This window comes from Pelophylax lessonae (genome assembly GCF_965119305.1).
Source record: "Pelophylax lessonae genome assembly, chromosome: 3".
Taxonomy (NCBI): domain Eukaryota; kingdom Metazoa; phylum Chordata; class Amphibia; order Anura; family Ranidae; genus Pelophylax; species Pelophylax lessonae.
Genome location: NC_138770.1, coordinates 333,967,242 through 333,988,747, shown reverse-complemented (window position 1 = coordinate 333,988,747; position 21,506 = coordinate 333,967,242). Strand labels below are relative to the sequence as shown.

The following is a 21,506-nucleotide window of genomic DNA, read 5'->3' as shown; positions in this document are numbered from 1 at the left end:
TGTTAGGGACAGAGTCTGCTGAATTTTAGGGAAACTGTGTTCTACAAACTACAATCGATATTGCTGTGTGGTGTGGGATTGGAGATAGGCAGGTGTCAGTGATCCACATCCATTTTTCTGTGTGTGAGCTGCAGTGAACACAATCTTTTTGGGCTGCAGTGAACACAATCTTTTTGGGCTGCAGTGAACACAATCTTTTTGGGCTGCAGTGAACACAATCTTTTTGGGGTGCAGTGAACAAAATCTTTTTGGGGTGCAGTGAACACAATCCTTTTTGGTGTGCAGTGAACACAATCTTTGTGGGGTGCAGTGAACAAAATCCTTTGTGGGGTGCAGTGAACACAATCTTTTTGGGGTGCAGTGAACAAAATCCTTTTTGGGGTGCAGTGAACAACATCCTTTTTGGGGTGCAGTGAACACAATCTTTTTGGGGTGCAGTGAACAAAATCCTTTGTGGGGTGCAGTGAACACAATCTTTTTGGGGTGCAGTGAACACAATCTTTTTGGGGTGGAGTGAACAACATCCTTTTTGGGGTGCAGTGAACAAAATCCTTTTTGGGGTGCAGTGAACAAAATCATTTTTGGGGTGCAGTGAACACAATCTTTTTGGGGTGCAGTGAACACAATCTTTGTGGGGTGCAGTGAACACAATCTTTTTGGGGTGGAGTGAACAACATCCTTTTTGGGGTGCAGTGAACAACATCCTTTTTGGGGTGCAGTGAACACAATCTTTTTGGGGTGCAGTGAACACAATCTTTGTGGGGTACAGTGAACAGAATCTTTGTGGGGTGCAGTGAACACAATCTTTGGGGGGTACAGTGAACACAATCTTTTTGGGGTGCAGTGAACACAATCTTTGTGGGGTGCAGTGAACACAATCTTTTTGGGGTGGAGTGAACAAAATCATTTTTGGGGTGCAGTGAACAACATCCTTTTTGGGGTGCAGTGATCAAAATCCTTTTTGGGGTGCAGTGAACACAATCTTTTTGGGGTGCAGTGAACAAAATCCTTTGTGGGGTGCAGTGAACAGAATCTTTGTGGGGTGCAGTGAACACAATCTTTGGGGGGGTACAGTGAACACAATCTTTTTGGGGTGCAGTGAACACAATCTTTGTGGGGTACAGTGAACAGAATCTTTGTGGGGTGCAGTGAACACAATCTTTGGGGGGTACAGTGAACACAATCTTTTTGGGGTGCAGTGAACACAATCTTTGGGGGGTACAGTGAACACAATCTTTTTGGGGTGCAGTGAACACAATCTTTGTGGGGTGCAGTGAACACAATCTTTGGGGGGGTACAGTGAACACAATCTTTTTGGGGTGCAGTGAACAACATCCTTTTAGGGTGCAGTGAACACAATCTTTGTGGGGTGCAGTGAACAACATCCTTTTAGGGTGCAGTGAACACAATCTTTGTGGGGTACAGTGAACAAAATCTTTGTGGGGTGCAGTGAACACAATCTTTGGGGGGTACAGTGAACACAATCTTTGTGAGGTGCAGTGAACACAATCTTTGTGGGGTGCAGTGAACACAATCATTGTGGGGTGCAGTGAACTCAATCTTTGTGGGGTACAGTGAACACAATCTCATACTTCTGAAGATTTGAGGGTGCTGCCTGTTCCATACTCCCCCTACTCCTCATCTAGCCTTTTAGGGGTACAAACAATAGTAATTGGGGCCTAGTGTGGTTGTGTACGTGTGATATACATACACTTTTTTTGGATCATATTTTCTATTCCGCTATTTAATCAAAAACCTTTGGGGATCAGTTAAATTGGGGGATAGTCTGTGTTGGTACGTGTGAGAGAGATCCACCTTTCCAAGTTGTTGGGGTTCATCTCATACTTCTGAAGGTTTGAGGGTGCTGCCTGTTCCATACTCCCCCTACTCCTAGCCTTTTAGGGGTACAAACAATAGTAATTGGGGCCTAGTGTGGTTGTGTACGTGTGATATACATACACTTTTTTTGGATCATATTTTCTATTCCGCTATTTAATCAAAAACCTTTGGGGATCAGTTAAATTGGGGGATAGTCTGTGTTGGTACGTGTGAGAGAGATCCACCTTTCCAAGTTGTTGGGGTTCATCTCATACTTCTGAAGGTTTGAGGGTGCTGCCTGTTCCATACCCCCCCTACTCCTCATCTAGCCTTTTAGGGGTACAAACAATAGTAATTGGGGCCTAGTGTGGTTGTGTACGTGTGATATACATACACTTTTTTTGGATCATATTTTCTATTCCGCTATTTAATCAAAAACCTTTGGGGATCAGTTAAATTGGGGGATAGTCTGTGTTGGTACGTGTGAGAGAGATCCACCTTTCCAAGTTTTTGGGGTTCATCTCATACTTCTGAAGATTTGAGGGTGCTGCCTGTTCCATACCCCCCCTACTCCTCATCTAGCCTTTTAGGGGTACAAACAATAGTAATTGGGGCCTAGTGTGGTTGTGTACGTGTGATATACATACACTTTTTTTGGATCATATTTTCTATTCCGCTATTTAATCAAAAACCTTTGGGGATCAGTTAAATTGGGGGATAGTCTGTGTTGGTACGTGTGAGAGAGATCCACCTTTCCAAGTTGTTGGGGTTCATCTCATACTTCTGAAGGTTTGAGGGTGCTGCCTGTTCCATACTCCCCCTACTCCTAGCCTTTTAGGGGTACAAACAATAGTAATTGGGGCCTAGTGTGGTTGTGTACGTGTGATATACATACACTTTTTTTGGATCATATTTTCTATTCCGCTATTTAATCAAAAACCTTTGGGGATCAGTTAAATTGGGGGATAGTCTGTGTTGGTACGTGTGAGAGAGATCCACCTTTCCAAGTTGTTGGGGTTCATCTCATACTTCTGAAGGTTTGAGGGTGCTGCCTGTTCCATACCCCCCCTACTCCTCATCTAGCCTTTTAGGGGTACAAACAATAGTAATTGGGGCCTAGTGTGGTTGTGTACGTGTGATATACATACACTTTTTTTGGATCATATTTTCTATTCCGCTATTTAATCAAAAACCTTTGGGGATCAGTTAAATTGGGGGATAGTCTGTGTTGGTACGTGTGAGAGAGATCCACCTTTCCAAGTTGTTGGGGTTCATCTCATACTTCTGAAGGTTTGAGGGTGCTGCCTGTTCCATACTCCCCCTACTCCTCATCTAGCCTTTTAGGGGTACAAACAATAGTAATTGGGGCCCAGTGTGGTTGTGTACGTGTGATATACATACACTTTTTTTGGATCATATTTTCTATTCCGCTATTTAATCAAAAACCTTTGGGGATCAGTTAAATTGGGGGATAGTCTGTGTTGGTACGTGTGAGAGAGATCCACCTTTCCAAGTTGTTGGGGTTCATCTCATACTTCTGAAGGTTTGAGGGTGCTGCCTTTTCCATACCCCCCCTACTCCTCATCTAGCCTTTTAGGGGTACAAACAATAGTAATTGGGGCCTAGTGTGGTTGTGTACGTGTGATATACATACACTTTTTTTGGATCATATTTTCTATTCCGCTATTTAATCAAAAACCTTTGGGGATCAGTTAAATTGGGGGATAGTCTGTGTTGGTACGTGTGAGAGAGATCCACCTTTCCAAGTTGTTGGGGTTCATCTCATACTTCTGAAGGTTTGAGGGTGCTGCCTGTTCCATACCCCCCCTACTCCTCATCTAGCCTTTTAGGGGTACAAACAATAGTAATTGGGGCCTAGTGTGGTTGTGTACGTGTGATATACATACACTTTTTTTGGATCATATTTTCTATTCCGCTATTTAATCAAAAACCTTTGGGGATCAGTTAAATTGGGGGATAGTCTGTGTTGGTACGTGTGAGAGAGATCCACCTTTCCAAGTTTTTGGGGTTCATCTCATACTTCTGAAGATTTGAGGGTGCTGCCTGTTCCATACCCCCCCTACTCCTCATCTAGCCTTTTAGGGGTACAAACAATAGTAATTGGGGCCTAGTGTGGTTGTGTACGTGTGATATACATACACCTTTTTTGGATCATATTTTCTATTCCGCTATTTAATCAAAAACCTTTGGGGATCAGTTAAATTGGGGGATAGTCTGTGTTGGTACGTGTGAGAGAGATCCACCTTTCCAAGTTGTTGGGGTTCATCTCATACTTCTGAAGGTTTGAGGGTGCTGCCTGTTCCATACCCCCCCCTACTCCTCATCTAGCCTTTTAGGGGTACAAACAATAGTAATTGGGGCCTAGTGTGGTTGTGTACGTGTGATATACATACACTTTTTTTGGATCATATTTTCTATTCCGCTATTTAATCAAAAACCTTTGGGGATCAGTTAAATTGGGGGATAGTCTGTGTTGGTACGTGTGAGAGAGATCCACCTTTCCAAGTTGTTGGGGTTCATCTCATACTTCTGAAGGTTTGAGGGTGCTGCCTGTTCCATACTCCCCCTACTCCTAGCCTTTTAGGGGTACAAACAATAGTAATTGGGGCCTAGTGTGGTTGTGTACGTGTGATATACATACACTTTTTTTGGATCATATTTTCTATTCCGCTATTTAATCAAAAACCTTTGGGGATCAGTTAAATTGGGGGATAGTCTGTGTTGGTACGTGTGAGAGAGATCCACCTTTCCAAGTTGTTGGGGTTCATCTCATACTTCTGAAGGTTTGAGGGTGCTGCCTGTTCCATACCCCCCCTACTCCTCATCTAGCCTTTTAGGGGTACAAACAATAGTAATTGGGGCCTAGTGTGGTTGTGTACGTGTGATATACATACACTTTTTTTGGATCATATTTTCTATTCCGCTATTTAATCAAAAACCTTTGGGGATCAGTTAAATTGGGGGATAGTCTGTGTTGGTACGTGTGAGAGAGATCCACCTTTCCAAGTTTTTGGGGTTCATCTCATACTTCTGAAGATTTGAGGGTGCTGCCTGTTCCATACCCCCCCTACTCCTCATCTAGCCTTTTAGGGGTACAAACAATAGTAATTGGGGCCTAGTGTGGTTGTGTACGTGTGATATACATACACTTTTTTTGGATCATATTTTCTATTCCGCTATTTAATCAAAAACCTTTGGGGATCAGTTAAATTGGGGGATAGTCTGTGTTGGTACGTGTGAGAGAGATCCACCTTTCCAAGTTGTTGGGGTTCATCTCATACTTCTGAAGGTTTGAGGGTGCTGCCTGTTCCATACTCCCCCTACTCCTAGCCTTTTAGGGGTACAAACAATAGTAATTGGGGCCTAGTGTGGTTGTGTACGTGTGATATACATACACTTTTTTTGGATCATATTTTCTATTCCGCTATTTAATCAAAAACCTTTGGGGATCAGTTAAATTGGGGGATAGTCTGTGTTGGTACGTGTGAGAGAGATCCACCTTTCCAAGTTGTTGGGGTTCATCTCATACTTCTGAAGGTTTGAGGGTGCTGCCTGTTCCATACCCCCCCTACTCCTCATCTAGCCTTTTAGGGGTACAAACAATAGTAATTGGGGCCTAGTGTGGTTGTGTACGTGTGATATACATACACTTTTTTTGGATCATATTTTCTATTCCGCTATTTAATCAAAAACCTTTGGGGATCAGTTAAATTGGGGGATAGTCTGTGTTGGTACGTGTGAGAGAGATCCACCTTTCCAAGTTGTTGGGGTTCATCTCATACTTCTGAAGGTTTGAGGGTGCTGCCTGTTCCATACTCCCCCTACTCCTCATCTAGCCTTTTAGGGGTACAAACAATAGTAATTGGGGCCCAGTGTGGTTGTGTACGTGTGATATACATACACTTTTTTTGGATCATATTTTCTATTCCGCTATTTAATCAAAAACCTTTGGGGATCAGTTAAATTGGGGGATAGTCTGTGTTGGTACGTGTGAGAGAGATCCACCTTTCCAAGTTGTTGGGGTTCATCTCATACTTCTGAAGGTTTGAGGGTGCTGCCTTTTCCATACCCCCCCTACTCCTCATCTAGCCTTTTAGGGGTACAAACAATAGTAATTGGGGCCTAGTGTGGTTGTGTACGTGTGATATACATACACTTTTTTTGGATCATATTTTCTATTCCGCTATTTAATCAAAAACCTTTGGGGATCAGTTAAATTGGGGGATAGTCTGTGTTGGTACGTGTGAGAGAGATCCACCTTTCCAAGTTGTTGGGGTTCATCTCATACTTCTGAAGGTTTGAGGGTGCTGCCTGTTCCATACCCCCCCTACTCCTCATCTAGCCTTTTAGGGGTACAAACAATAGTAATTGGGGCCTAGTGTGGTTGTGTACGTGTGATATACATACACTTTTTTTGGATCATATTTTCTATTCCGCTATTTAATCAAAAACCTTTGGGGATCAGTTAAATTGGGGGATAGTCTGTGTTGGTACGTGTGAGAGAGATCCACCTTTCCAAGTTTTTGGGGTTCATCTCATACTTCTGAAGATTTGAGGGTGCTGCCTGTTCCATACCCCCCCTACTCCTCATCTAGCCTTTTAGGGGTACAAACAATAGTAATTGGGGCCTAGTGTGGTTGTGTACGTGTGATATACATACACCTTTTTTGGATCATATTTTCTATTCCGCTATTTAATCAAAAACCTTTGGGGATCAGTTAAATTGGGGGATAGTCTGTGTTGGTACGTGTGAGAGAGATCCACCTTTCCAAGTTGTTGGGGTTCATCTCATACTTCTGAAGGTTTGAGGGTGCTGCCTGTTCCATACCCCCCCCTACTCCTCATCTAGCCTTTTAGGGGTACAAACAATAGTAATTGGGGCCTAGTGTGGTTGTGTACGTGTGATATACATACACTTTTTTTGGATCATATTTTCTATTCCGCTATTTAATCAAAAACCTTTGGGGATCAGTTAAATTGGGGGATAGTCTGTGTTGGTACGTGTGAGAGAGATCCACCTTTCCAAGTTGTTGGGGTTCATCTCATACTTCTGAAGGTTTGAGGGTGCTGCCTGTTCCATACTCCCCCTACTCCTCATCTAGCCTTTTAGGGGTACAAACAATAGTAATTGGGGCCTAGTGTGGTTGTGTACGTGTGATATACATACACTTTTTTTGGATCATATTTTCTATTCCGCTATTTAATCAAAAACCTTTGGGGATCAGTTAAATTGGGGGATAGTCTGTGTTGGTACGTGTGAGAGAGATCCACCTTTCCAAGTTGTTGGGGTTCATCTCATACTTCTGAAGGTTTGAGGGTGCTGCCTGTTCCATACTCCCCCTACTCCTAGCCTTTTAGGGGTACAAACAATAGTAATTGGGGCCTAGTGTGGTTGTGTACGTGTGATATACATACACTTTTTTTGGATCATATTTTCTATTCCGCTATTTAATCAAAAACCTTTGGGGATCAGTTAAATTGGGGGATAGTCTGTGTTGGTACGTGTGAGAGAGATCCACCTTTCCAAGTTGTTGGGGTTCATCTCATACTTCTGAAGGTTTGAGGGTGCTGCCTGTTCCATACCCCCCCTACTCCTCATCTAGCCTTTTAGGGGTACAAACAATAGTAATTGGGGCCTAGTGTGGTTGTGTACGTGTGATATACATACACTTTTTTTGGATCATATTTTCTATTCCGCTATTTAATCAAAAACCTTTGGGGATCAGTTAAATTGGGGGATAGTCTGTGTTGGTACGTGTGAGAGAGATCCACCTTTCCAAGTTGTTGGGGTTCATCTCATACTTCTGAAGGTTTGAGGGTGCTGCCTGTTCCATACTCCCCCTACTCCTAGCCTTTTAGGGGTACAAACAATAGTAATTGGGGCCTAGTGTGGTTGTGTACGTGTGATATACATACACTTTTTTTGGATCATATTTTCTATTCCGCTATTTAATCAAAAACCTTTGGGGATCAGTTAAATTGGGGGATAGTCTGTGTTGGTACGTGTGAGAGAGATCCACCTTTCCAAGTTGTTGGGGTTCATCTCATACTTCTGAAGGTTTGAGGGTGCTGCCTGTTCCATACCCCCCCTACTCCTCATCTAGCCTTTTAGGGGTACAAACAATAGTAATTGGGGCCTAGTGTGGTTGTGTACGTGTGATATACATACACTTTTTTTGGATCATATTTTCTATTCCGCTATTTAATCAAAAACCTTTGGGGATCAGTTAAATTGGGGGATAGTCTGTGTTGGTACGTGTGAGAGAGATCCACCTTTCCAAGTTGTTGGGGTTCATCTCATACTTCTGAAGGTTTGAGGGTGCTGCCTGTTCCATACTCCCCCTACTCCTCATCTAGCCTTTTAGGGGTACAAACAATAGTAATTGGGGCCCAGTGTGGTTGTGTACGTGTGATATACATACACTTTTTTTGGATCATATTTTCTATTCCGCTATTTAATCAAAAACCTTTGGGGATCAGTTAAATTGGGGGATAGTCTGTGTTGGTACGTGTGAGAGAGATCCACCTTTCCAAGTTGTTGGGGTTCATCTCATACTTCTGAAGGTTTGAGGGTGCTGCCTGTTCCATACCCCCCCTACTCCTCATCTAGCCTTTTAGGGGTACAAACAATAGTAATTGGGGCCTAGTGTGGTTGTGTACGTGTGATATACATACACTTTTTTTGGATCATATTTTCTATTCCGCTATTTAATCAAAAACCTTTGGGGATCAGTTAAATTGGGGGATAGTCTGTGTTGGTACGTGTGAGAGAGATCCACCTTTCCAAGTTGTTGGGGTTCATCTCATACTTCTGAAGGTTTGAGGGTGCTGCCTGTTCCATACCCCCCCCTACTCCTCATCTAGCCTTTTAGGGGTACAAACAATAGTAATTGGGGCCTAGTGTGGTTGTGTACGTGTGATATACATACACTTTTTTTGGATCATATTTTCTATTCCGCTATTTAATCAAAAACCTTTGGGGATCAGTTAAATTGGGGGATAGTCTGTGTTGGTACGTGTGAGAGAGATCCACCTTTCCAAGTTTTTGGGGTTCATCTCATACTTCTGAAGATTTGAGGGTGCTGCATGTTCCATACTCCTCTTCCTCATCCTCCCTTTAGGGTAGGAAAAAATTTAATCGGGCCTAGTCTGTGTTTGTACGTGTGAGATACACAGTTTTTTATCCTATTCCGCTATTCAATACACACCCTTTTGGTGTAAAAAACATTAAATTGCGGCATAGTTTGCATATTTGACATTTGCATATATTGTGCCTTGTTGCGCTGTTTTGGGTACTCCACCAACATGGCCAGTGGCAATGACGCCATTCTCAGCTTAACTATCCCACTTCTATGCCTCCTTGAAAAAACAATTTGGGCGATGATGGAAGAGGATGTGGCACAGGATGAGGAGGAGGAGGAGGAGGATGAAGAGGTAACATTTCAAAGGCTTTCAGGGCAGTCATTCGCAAGGGGCTCCGAGGGTGGGTTCCTGCACACACAAACGCCAGGGACACAATTGTCCAGCAGGGGCACAGTTCTGGAGGATGAGGAGGATGAGGAGGAGGAGGAGCTGGAGGAGGAGATGGAACCATGTTCACAGCAGGGTGGCACCCAGGCCAGCTCATGGCCATCACTGGTGCGTGGCTGGGGGGATACAGAGGACACGGACGATACACCTCCCACAGAGGACAGCCTTTCGTCGCCTCTGGGCAGCCTGGCACACATGAGCGATTACATGCTGCAGTGTCTCCACAACGACCGCCGAGTTGCCCACATTCTAACTTGTGCTGATTACTGGGTGGCCACGCTGCTGGATCCCCGTTACAAGGACAACGTACCGTCCTTAATTCACTCACTGGAGCGCGATCGCAAGATGCGCGAGTACAAGCGCACGCTGGTAGACGCCATGCTGCTGGCATTCCCATCTGACAGCGGGGCCACAGTGGAAGCACAAGGCAGAGGAGGAGGAGGAGGAGGTCACCAACGCAACCAGGGCACCGCCAGCACCTCAGAAGGCAGGGTTAGCATGGCCGAAATGTGGAAAAGCTTTGTCAGCACGCCACAACAAACAGCAGCACCAGCAGCTCAGATGGAACGTCTTAGCAGGAGGCAGCATTTTACCAACATGGTGGAGCAGTATGTGTGCACACGCCTACATGTAGTGAATGACGGGTCTGCCCCCTTCAACTTCTGGGTCTCCAAATTGGGCACATGGCCTGAGCTTGCCCTTTACGCCTTGGAGGTGCTGGCGTGCCCTGCAGCCAGTGTATTATCTGAACGGGTATTTAGCACGGCTGGGGGCGTTATAACAGACAAGCGCAGCCGCCTGTCCAGAGACAATGTGGACAAGCTCACGTTCATTAAAATGAACCAGGCATGGATCCCACGGGACTTTTCCGTACCTTATGCAGAATAGCAATGGATACCGACCTTACCCACCCATTGTTCCATTTTTGCTCTTTCTCACTCTTTTGGGGTGTACCCTCATTTAAAATTTTTGAAAAGAAGCAGTGTTGGCTACCTCGTCCTCCTCCTCAGGGCCAGATTAATGTAGGGGCTATTGGAGCTGCAGCTCCAGGCCCCTACCTTTTATATAGGCCCCGGGTTGGCCATATTCACTGTTACCGCTCTTCTGTCACTTGTAAACACAGAAGTCTGGCTTCTATGCTCGCTTCCCCAGGCAGCACCCTCAGAACCTCCCCACACAGCGTGAAGGCCGGACAAGGAGGGACAGTTGGCGATGCATGGATGTGTTTATGGGCTTCAGAGACAGCATCCCATGTTGAATTAGGCATGCATGGCTGCACCCTTCCTCCTCTGGGTGCATGGCAAGGCACGGCCCTTAAGGCCCTTCAAAATCCTCAGCACCAAGCCCATGATGCTGTTAATCCGGCCCTGGTCCTCCTCCACCGCCGCTTCCACCTACACCGCCCATAGTTGTGCGCAGCCTATTGCATTAAGGTGTGCACCCCAAAGTTGAAATACACATGCATGTGTTTGCCAGCAGGGAGAGTAATGTATCGGGGCCATGTACCTGTAGGCAAGGAGAAATAGAGCAGAGCAGGTCCCAGGGAGATCTTTCCCATCTCCTCACTGGCAATGCTATGTGCCCTAGGTGATTAGGGTGTGCCCAGGCACACCCAGCACACCCTGTGCGCACGCCTATGTCACCGCCACATCCACCACCACCTCAACCTCCCTCCTACTCCATATGGGCCTCGTCCTTCAGAGATGAAGAAGAACATTGTTTTATTTTTCTGTTTTTTTTTGTTGTTTTAAGTTATTTCCCTATCCACATTTGTTTGCAGAGCACTTGCCATGCTCTTAATTACGTTTTGCTGCCATTTGCAGCACTCTAGCCCTTTCCTTTGGTGTTTTAGAGCCATTTTAGTGCCTTAAAGTTCGGGTCCCCATTGACTTCAATGGGGTTCGGTGTCCGGGAAAAGTTCGGTAAAAGTCCGGGACACGGACCCGGACTTTTTTTTAAAGTTCGGCCGAACCCGTCGAACACGGACATCTAGGTGTCCGCTCAACCCTATTTATTATATCTTTTCATGTGACAACACTGAAAAAAATCACACTTTGCTACAATGTAAAGTAGTGAGTGTACAGCTTGTATACCAGTGTAAATTTGCTGTCCCCTCCAAATAACTCAACACACAGCCATTAATGTCTAAACCACTGCCAACAAAAGTGAGTACACCCTTAAGTGAAAATGTCCAAATTGGGCCCAAAGTGTCAATATCTTGTGTGGTCACCATTATTTTCCAGCACTGCCTTAACCCTCTTGGGCATGGAGTTCACCAGAGCTTCACAGGTTGCCACTGGAGTTCTCTTCCACTCCTCCATGATGGCATCATGGAGCTGGTGGATGTTAGAGGCCTTGCACTCCTCCACCCTCCATTTGGGAATGTCCCACAGATGCTCAATAGGGTTTAGGTCTGGAGACATATTGGTCAGTCCATCACCTTTACCCTTAGCTTCTTTAGCAAGGCAGTGGTCATCTTAGAGGTTTGTTTGGGGTCGTTATCATGTTGGAATACTGCCCTACAGCCTGGTCCCAGAAGGGAGGGGATCATGCTCTGCTTCAGTATGTCATAGTACATGTTGAAAAACTAAGTACCTGCGCTGCTTAAACCGAAACCATAAACATCAGTTATGCTAATAAATAAATATCATCATAAAGTGCTCGTGCAAATAACTGTGCAACTGTGCATATAAATGTAGTGTTACACTAAATATAAATAACAGCATAAGTATTATAAAATTAAACTCATATGTGTAACATATCATATATCAAAAATAATTATAAATATAGAGTTCATAACAGTTAATATCTTCCAAACTGAATAAAGTGCAAGTCTCTTGTGCTCCTATAAGTGCTCCGTGCTCAAAATATATGAATAAAGTGCCGGTGCTCAGTCCTAGTGAGTTGGTGCTCCCCTCTCGGTCCCACACTCACCAGAAGCTGAGAGAAATATCGCCTTAAAACTGGTTATATAAGGTGACCGCCTCTATGGATCGCCAACAGATATAAGCTGTAGATCTCCTGTGCCTCTATATCCAGGTAATTATCCAGGTAATGCTCCCCAATATCATAAAAAGAAAAGGGCCATCATCGTGCAGTATATTCTAAAAGTTTATTATCCACGCAATAAAAAGATACACATACAATACATGAAGAGGCTACAAAATACAAAAGGCTTTTGAGAACGCTCTGATTGGCGGAGCGAAACGCGTCAAGCCGTCCGAACACGTAGTACGTCATTTCCGGCTGCAACCTCTTCCGGCTTCCGGCTTCCGGTTACACGGGTGGAACGCACGGTCATTCGTTTGGCGTCCCGTGGGTTTGCTAAAGGCGGATTGACTCTTCAGAAGTTGATAAATTTTCTTTGTGAAAATCCCAAAATTTACTTCCTTGAATTCTGTGACATGTATTCACTATGCCCTGTGAATAGGAACTTCTGTGCCAGGGAATTCACAGAGCCTGTGTTCTGAACTACAAAAATGTTGGAAAGAGGAGTTTCAGGAGGCGCAGTCAGTATAGGAATCACTGCTTGTAGGCAGCAAGATACCATGGGATATGTAGTCATTAGAAATTAAAAGTAACTCACAATTAACAACACTCACAACATGAAGGGGGATTGTTCCACTAAGCTTATATTGGGTTGTCAAATATAACTGTTTATTGTATTGTTATTACAATGCTGATGTTATAAAATGAAAGTGTGTGCCATGACCATAGATTTCCTTTAACTTTGTATGTTACATTTCTGTTGGTGCACGAAATTTAGAGTACACTTTTCAGGTAATAAGTTACGAGGCTATACAGACCATCAAATTGTCTAGAGTTAGAAATTGGTAATGTGGATTATCCAAGCAGCTACCCAACCATAAAGAGCATAAGGGAATACAGAATGCCAGGACTAATGTAATGAATAAATCTTCAAGAAACTGATGTATTTGCTGTGACTGTATTGATATCAACAATATACTACATGTTTCCATGTACAGAAGCAGCTAATAAAATAACTGAAATTTTATTTTTTTTAGGGGAATTTGAAGTTTAAGCAATGAACACACAAAGTGCTCCACCTACTACTTCAGAGCAGAGCCCCCAGGCACAAGAGGTACAGTGTTACTTTTGAGGTGTGAACTTGGGCTAATGCTTGAGTGAAGGTATTCCCTTGCTCACCCTGCCCAGTCTCTCTCTTACTTCTGCTAAGGATACCTGCAGGACCTCCTTAAAAACTATATAGATAGAGACTTCAACAACAAAGTATGAAAAGTAAGTGCAAATATTTTTTTGGGGGAGCAAAATTCAGTGACTAATATGTTTTACTAGAAAGTAATAGCTTTTCTTATTTAATAATATTGCATAGTAAAGTTTAGTTTTGAAATAGTCTTATTTTAGTACTTATTTTGTACATCATACATAAAATACCATAATGTTCTCCTTATATCATTTATTTTGGTAGTCCTACTTCTGCAATTTACATGTATTTTGAAATGTTTATTGGTGGTAACCTTTTAATTTTTTCTTAACATTCTTTAAGAATTTTTAAAATGTTCTTAAAATATTTTGATAACTTGCCAATCAAATAATGATCAATTACATCATATTCAAAGGTTTATGATCAGTAATGCTTAAAATGTTATTGAGAAAGAGTGCATTGTTTCTTAGAATGTTATAACCACCATTCTCATTGTATTTCCCTTTGTTACGAAAAAAAAAGATGTTTTTGATGCTATGTGCAATGGCATTTGTATTCTCTTTACTTTTTTGGAAAATCTCTAAATAAACACTACTGGAAAATAAATATTACATTGTATACCTGACTAATATTCTCTTTTCGCAGTGAGCAATGCAGCATTAAATACATTTCTGAAAATAATGTATTCATTTTGTTAAACCAAAAAAAAGAAAAAAAAAGAATTATAATTTATTGTCAGTAGGGTCTTTTGTTATATACAGCGATCACGTAATAATATCTACTTTCATCAGGAGCGTTTACATAATAGTCTCTTCTTTTCATGCATACTTAAAGAATTTCACAGCAGTGTGTTAGGGTGAAGTCCAATATTTACAATGGCATTTGGGAAGAGCAGACATCTATAATGACCCTTTGTGTGTGCCCTATGTGCTAATAGTTAACTATAAATTAGGTTCATTTAAACAAATTGGCTTTTAAGTTCCAAAATGACCTTTCCAAAACAAAGTTTGATGTCTTGTACATAGTGTTCTAGAAATATAAAGCTGCTTTACTCTGAAGGATAATCATTTTATGTTTGATCAACTAGACAAGTAAAACTACATTTGGCTATCTATGATTGTAATTAATAATGTTTTACTAGGATATTACTGATTTTGAATCCATTGCTCTGAAAACTCTGTGCAGTTTTTCCTCTGCTAGGTTTCAGTGCTCTTACATCTGTCCAATTTTTTGGGGCTGATGCACTCAAGAATCGGGTAATACTTATAAGAATCTGCCAGGATAGTCAAATACTGTACGTATTTGTTTGTTTTGAAGGAATGTGCTCTGGGGTTTTCATACCTGTAACGAGGTAATAGGATGCCTAATATATGCATTTCACAGAAAGAAATGTACATTTAGTACTTATACTGGGGATAGTAGACAAGTAGTTTACACTCTGTAGGAAATACTTTTCTCCACAATACCACATTTACAGGTAATAAATATAGGGTATACCAAAGGAGGCTCAAAGGGTAAAACTGCCCTTACATCAGCTATGAAATCAGGTGGCCAGGAATAACTGGTAAACTTCCCTTGTTCACTCTTATTCATTTTTGTGTTCTTTTATCTATTGTTTGAGCCTTTTACAGGTGAATGGAAACAACTGGAAACAACTAAAATATTTTTTTAATAACCAAGCTAGTAGGACTGTGAAAGGTTATTTGATTAGCAATGGGTAATATTTGTTAGTAAGTAGCTGTGATTTTTTATAAATGTGGAGGGTGCCCTGTGCCCATCATCTGTCAGAGAAGAAATACAAATCAGGCATACAGTGCCTTTTTTTCTGTAGCTTTAACAGTGTGGCCACTTCCTTTTGCACATTCCATGGCAAGAGATTTGGGTGGCCATCAAGGAGCAGTGCCATGTCATTGCCAAATACATCTTCACGAGGACCTGGAATTTAAAGCCAATCAGCTCATGCCAGAAGTTCCACTGCAGTAGGCATGGAGTGACAGTGGCTGGATGGCAAAGGTAGACAATAGAGAGACCTACCAGCGTATTGTGCACCAACAAAGCTACCTGTGGTCCTACAGCAGGAGAGAATAGGTGAGCATCATTAACTCAAACACTCACTTGTTCATATTTAAATGATTTCTAAAGGTATATAGATTGTGCTTTTAATATTGACATATTAGCATTTAATTGTTTTAGGGTTTACAAATATTTGTGGTCATTGCCCCTTAATCCTGAGGTTTTCAGTATCTTTGATAAAAAAAAAAATATATATATAGTCTGGAGCAGACAGAATCTTGAGCAGCTCTGCATGGCAATCAATCAGCTTCTATATTCAGCTTGTTCAGTTAAACTTTGAATATGAAAGATAGGAGGTGATTGATTGCCATGCACAGCTGCTCCACATTTTGTCCGTCCCAGTTTTGATAAATTCCTCTCCGTATTGGTCAGTGAATCCACACATCACATTATGCACTAATAGGAGGGCTTGTAGGTAAGAAAGGGTGGAGCCACCTATTTTACAACTAAAGTAAAAATTAGCATTAAGCTTTAGAAGTTTATATCTTTAAATCTAGGGATCATTTTCAATGAAGGTAACCTCTACGTTTGTGCATATGCGTTTTATTATTAATCTTTTCTGTGCAGTTGTTTAATGTTTAAAAAAGGAAAAATAAGATGCAATTTGAATTGCTTTAGTCTTAAAGTATATGTCTGGCCAGTTTCCAAACTTATTTTTTTAGCTATGGATCTAGTGGCACAGGATTGTTGAATTTTAACTGCTATCCAGGCTCTGTTAGAAATATTTCCCCTCCCCTTCTCTCCTGGTAACAATGGTTTTACCAGCAAGGAGTGAAGGTAAATCACTAAACGCGAAACAGATTGTGACAACTTGGGTGTTGCTTAACTTAATGGTAGTGAAAAACAGTGAGTTACTCCACTGCAGCAATGACTTTTCAGGGCTTTATTTTATTTTATTTAAAACGGTAAAAAAATGTTTAACAAAAGACATCAGTTGCCCACGCAGGGCTTTCCACCATCAAAATGAACAAAACAGTCTTCAGCTTCGGCATTTGAAAGTAAAACTATACATATCTTTGCAGCAACTTAGTGTATCCAAGTGAATTAAACCTTATTTTAATGAATCTCTCCTGTTTTATTATCAATAAAAAACTGAACAAAAATAGTGAGGAAATATAATTTGTTTAAATTTAGCTCTATATTTCTTGCCATTTCCATGACCCCCCCCCCCCTCGCCAAAATACAACCCAAAATAAATTCCCCTATTCCTGATGTGCATGGGGATAATACACATGTGTGAATTATTTGTTGTTTGTACCCAAAGTAGGGCCCTGAAACAATATTGTGCATTTTTCCGTTAAGGACTTCCTGATTATGTGATCACTGTAATTAACTGCCACGTAATCAGGAGCTCAATCTCTCGGCTCCTGATCATCACTTCGTAACTGGGAGCTGTTGGTGACAGTGTTGTCATAGTGAGAGCATGCTTCCATCACAAAATAGCAGGGCTTTTTTTCTCGAAGAATCGGTGCAGGAACTCCCCCTTTCTGACTCCTTTTCTCTGTCCCTACCCACCTCCGAGGACCGTTCCCCGATTCCACCCCCTGCCCAACTCCCAGTACTGCCCTTTATAGAGAATGCAAAACTATTTTTGGTACCAAGTACTGTAAGTATGGAATTTGTTAATGATAACAAGAAAATCTGTAAAATAGATCTCCTGCAGCCAGCAACATCAATACACCCTCCAGCAACAATAGATCCCCCCAACAACAATGCACCACCTACAACAAAATATCCCACAGTACAACAATAAAGCCCTGGCAGGACCAACAGGTCTCCCTACAGCCTGCATAAATAGACCCCCCTTAACAGTATATCTCTCCCAGCAACAACTGACACCCCCAGCAACATAAGACAAACCCCAGCAACAATAGATCCCCCTCCAGTAACAATAGGCTTCCTCAGCAACAACAGACCCCCCTGCAGTGCAAATATGGATCCCCTGCAGCTACAATACATCCCCTAGCAGACAGCCTCAGTAGACCCTTCAGCACACCCCAACCCCTTGCATACATTCAGTGCCGGAGGTGCCAGAACTGCGTTCCCCCACGTTCCTGCTGAAAAAAAGCCCTGCAAAACAGTAATGCATATTTTTGGCAGAATAAGACCCACTTCTTGCTGCCATATACTTTATACTGTATATTTAGACTCCATAGCAAGAGGTTGAAGTTCTCACTGGACATACAGTTTAGGCGTCGCAAACAAGATTCTACATTGTTCACTGCCTGCTGATTGCATTGAGCTATTGTAATTTTTAACAAATCAGACATATCCTGTGCATATGCTCCAAAATGATATGGTGATACCACCTCTCTCCTGCGCTTAGCATCCAAGCTCCCCGACCACACTTCCCACGGGACTCACATATGGCGTCTCGGATGGCTAGAGTCTTGCTGCCCTAAAAGGACTGGGGTAGTCCAACAGTACTACAAGCAAAAAGAAACAAAAAAGGGCGCACCGACCTAGTGCATTATCCTCAATAATATGACTTTATTTGTACAACATAAAAATGGCTACTCACAAACAGAAGTAGGAAATAATCATATCAGGCTCAATCGCTCCAGTGTCAGGAATAGTCCATGTATTAGTCCATAGTCCTGTTAAGATGACGGCTGACGCGTTTCGAGGCATAGCCTCTTCCTCAGAGCCACCTGGACTAATACATGGACTATTCCTGACACTGGAGCGATTGAGCCTGATATGATTATTTCCTACTTCTGTTTGTGAGTAGCCATTTTTATGTTGTACAAATAAAGCCATATTATTGAGGATAATGCGCTAGGTCGGTGCGCCCTTTTTTTGTTTCTTTTTGCTTATATCCTGTGCATATGTTTGACTACCATATGGTGTTCACGGGATGGTATAGTAAACATGTAATATCTAGAACTTAACTTATTCAGCAGTACTAGGCATAGCAGACATTCACAAATGATTTTAAACAACACACTAAAAGCAAAAATTACAATATATGTTTGTTTGACAGACAAAATGTTTTTAAAAAATTGTATTTATATTTATTTTTATATATTTATTATATTTTCAGTGCAAATTCAGTCCAGCTGAGCTGTGAAACAAGCCTCTCCCACAGCAATGCTGGAATCCACTGGCTTAGTCATTTAGACACACATTGTGTGTGGGCATTTCTAGGATTCTATTCAAACATGCAAGAAATTCTAGGCTTTGTTATTAGAAACCAAATAATAAGAGAAAACAACGCACTTGAGTAAAGGAAAAAGCTGCCAGCACTCAAAGTCAAAATTCAAACTCCAAACTTATCATATAATAAGTGCAGCACTAAAAGATGAATGCCAGTCAATTAGTAAAAAACCTCAACCTCAACCAAATGATCCCATTGATAATCACAAACAGAAAATAAAACAATGAACATAAATCACACTGTCAAATCGATAGGTACAGAATCATTCAATTAAATAAATATGAACTGTGACTACATGTCCATAGAAACAGATGAATAGAAAAAGTCCTCCTTCATATTTCGTGTAACAGACACAGCAAGTGAAGGGACGATAGAGGTAATTGGACCAAATAGGGAATCAGAGAAGATCCTGCTCCACACCCAATGTGAGTTGTACAAACTGTTTACCATATGTAAATGACCACTGAACTAGAGGTGGTCAAACAGGGCGTGAGAAAATAAGGCCTCCCTCAAACCATATATGGCTCTCTCTGCTCACACTGCTCCAATGGAACTCAGAGATAAAAGTAGAAAAACGCTTCTGTAGTGCAGTATATAAAAAACAATTTATTGGTAAAATAAATGATTGCACTTAGGAGAATCCAGATAAAATCAGCATATTATAGAATCTATATGTACAAAAAGTTATTGCGGTGTCCCTACGGGCTGCGGTTCATTCTTTTATTTTATGTTTATGATTATCAATCGGATCATATGGTTGAGGTTTTTCACTAATTGACCTAACACTTATATTTTAGCGCTGCACTGTTTTATATGATTTCTTATTAGAAAGCCCAGTATGCTTTGAAAACAAATTTTCCCTATAATAAATGTCTGTAAAGTAACATTTTGTTTATATAACTTAACATAGTAAACTTTTTATACATCTTTTATAAAATTGATCTGGAACAAGTATGGTTTCTCTATGAATATTCAATTACCTATATAACTCAATATATATAAATTATTATATTTGAGGTGGCAAAAGCCACCTGCATTGTCTAGGCTTTGAATTTTTTGAAATCATTAAAAAACTTTTTATAAAATATTTTACTAGTCAATATTATAAATTATATATATATATATATCATATATATATATATATTAATAAGGGTGCCATATTTCCCCAACCATTTTAATAATTTTGAGCATACAGTACTATTCTGTATTTACACTATATACATGTACAAATATATGGGGCATATTTATAAAGTAGTCTATATAACCTTTACCCAACATTCACTGCAGGTGAATTAACCACTGTAATCTACAACAAATACACTCACAGTGAATATTTAGTAAATGACACAATAATTGTTTTATAAATATATTCCTTTATTTTGGTATTTTCTGGCAAAACCACAGGTACAGAAAACCAAATCTGTCTAAAAATGTCCATCTTTGGTTGTTGAAGGGCTTCCATTTTAAATACATCTCAATACCTTAACACCACTGCACTGAAGATAGATAGATAGATAGATAGATAGATAGATAGATAGATAGATAGATAGATAGATAGATAGATAGATAGATAGATAGATAGATAGATAGATAGATAGATAGATAGATAGATAGATAGATAGATAGATAGATAGATAGATAGATAGATAGATAGATAGATAGATAGATAGATAGATAGATAGATAGATAGATAGATAGATAGATAGACAGAAAGAAGCAATGGATACAAGCATATATACTGGTGGATCTAAAGGTACTTTTTAACTGAAAATAGGGTTATACTTACCTGCTCTGTGCAATGATATTACAGGAAGCAGTCCCTTATCTCTTCTTTGACAGCCATGTGCTGGTGCTCTTCCCCCCTTCTTCATCAGGGAGATTTAGGTTATCTGTGTTTGAAAGCACGCTATTTTAGTATTGTAATAAAAAGTGCATTCTATACAAAAACTTCCATAACGGTTTCATATTTCTCATATAGAAAAGTAACTGTCAGTCAATAGGGGACAGGGTTTTGAACCAGAACAATTTAAACAAAAATATAGGACTTTTGCACTTGTCTGATCTATTTTTTTGCTGTGTATCAATTGGGGTGAGCAGCATCTTTCTATCTCTATGTGGACTTTTGATTCAAACCATAGATTGTAAGCTCCATGAGCAGGGCCCTCGTCTTCCTTCTGTATCAAACTGTGTTGTAATTGTACTGTCCCTTGTTATATTGTATAGCACTGGGCAAACTGTTGGCCCTGTATACTGTAATAATAATAATAATAATTATTATTATTATAATTTCCTTTAATGAGTGTATTTCTTAGCCTATTATCCGCAAAAAAAAGTTGTCGTAATAAAATAAGTAATAAAATGTGGTTTATGGATTAATAATTGATAAGCTTTTATTAACGCCAACAGCATGATTTATTCTGTGCATTTGTCTTTTTAGATATTTGTAATTTGGAAAAGAGAAGATGAAATTCCCCAAACTCATTGTTTTTTTCACATTACTGAGCATTATAAAATGCCAAGAGTCTGCTGTCTCTGGTAAGCCTTGATAAAATCAAAGATGAATCTGTAACACATTGATCTTATTATTAAATAATAACTCATCATAATCGTTTCAGAACTAAAAGTTAAATGCAAATAAACTTGAACGACAAGTATGCATATAACAGCAATTATATACCAAATTCAGTGATGAATTATAATGGGGATTATTTAGGAGATTTC

The 21,506-nt window shown here is 40.8% G+C and overlaps 1 protein-coding gene across 1 annotated transcript in view; it reads left to right on the top strand.

Moving 5' to 3' along the window:
- Window positions 1-21,247: 21,247 nt before the first annotated feature.
- LOC309551884 (uncharacterized protein) overlaps window positions 21,248-21,506 on the top strand; it is a gene marked incomplete at both ends in the record, with an annotated part of 45,003 nt that continues 44,744 nt past the window's right edge. Inside the window, one exon of the mRNA XM_082252599.1 lies at window positions 21,248-21,320. Within this exon, the coding sequence (XP_082108725.1) occupies window positions 21,248-21,320 (73 nt within the window). The remainder of the gene's footprint in view (window positions 21,321-21,506) is intronic.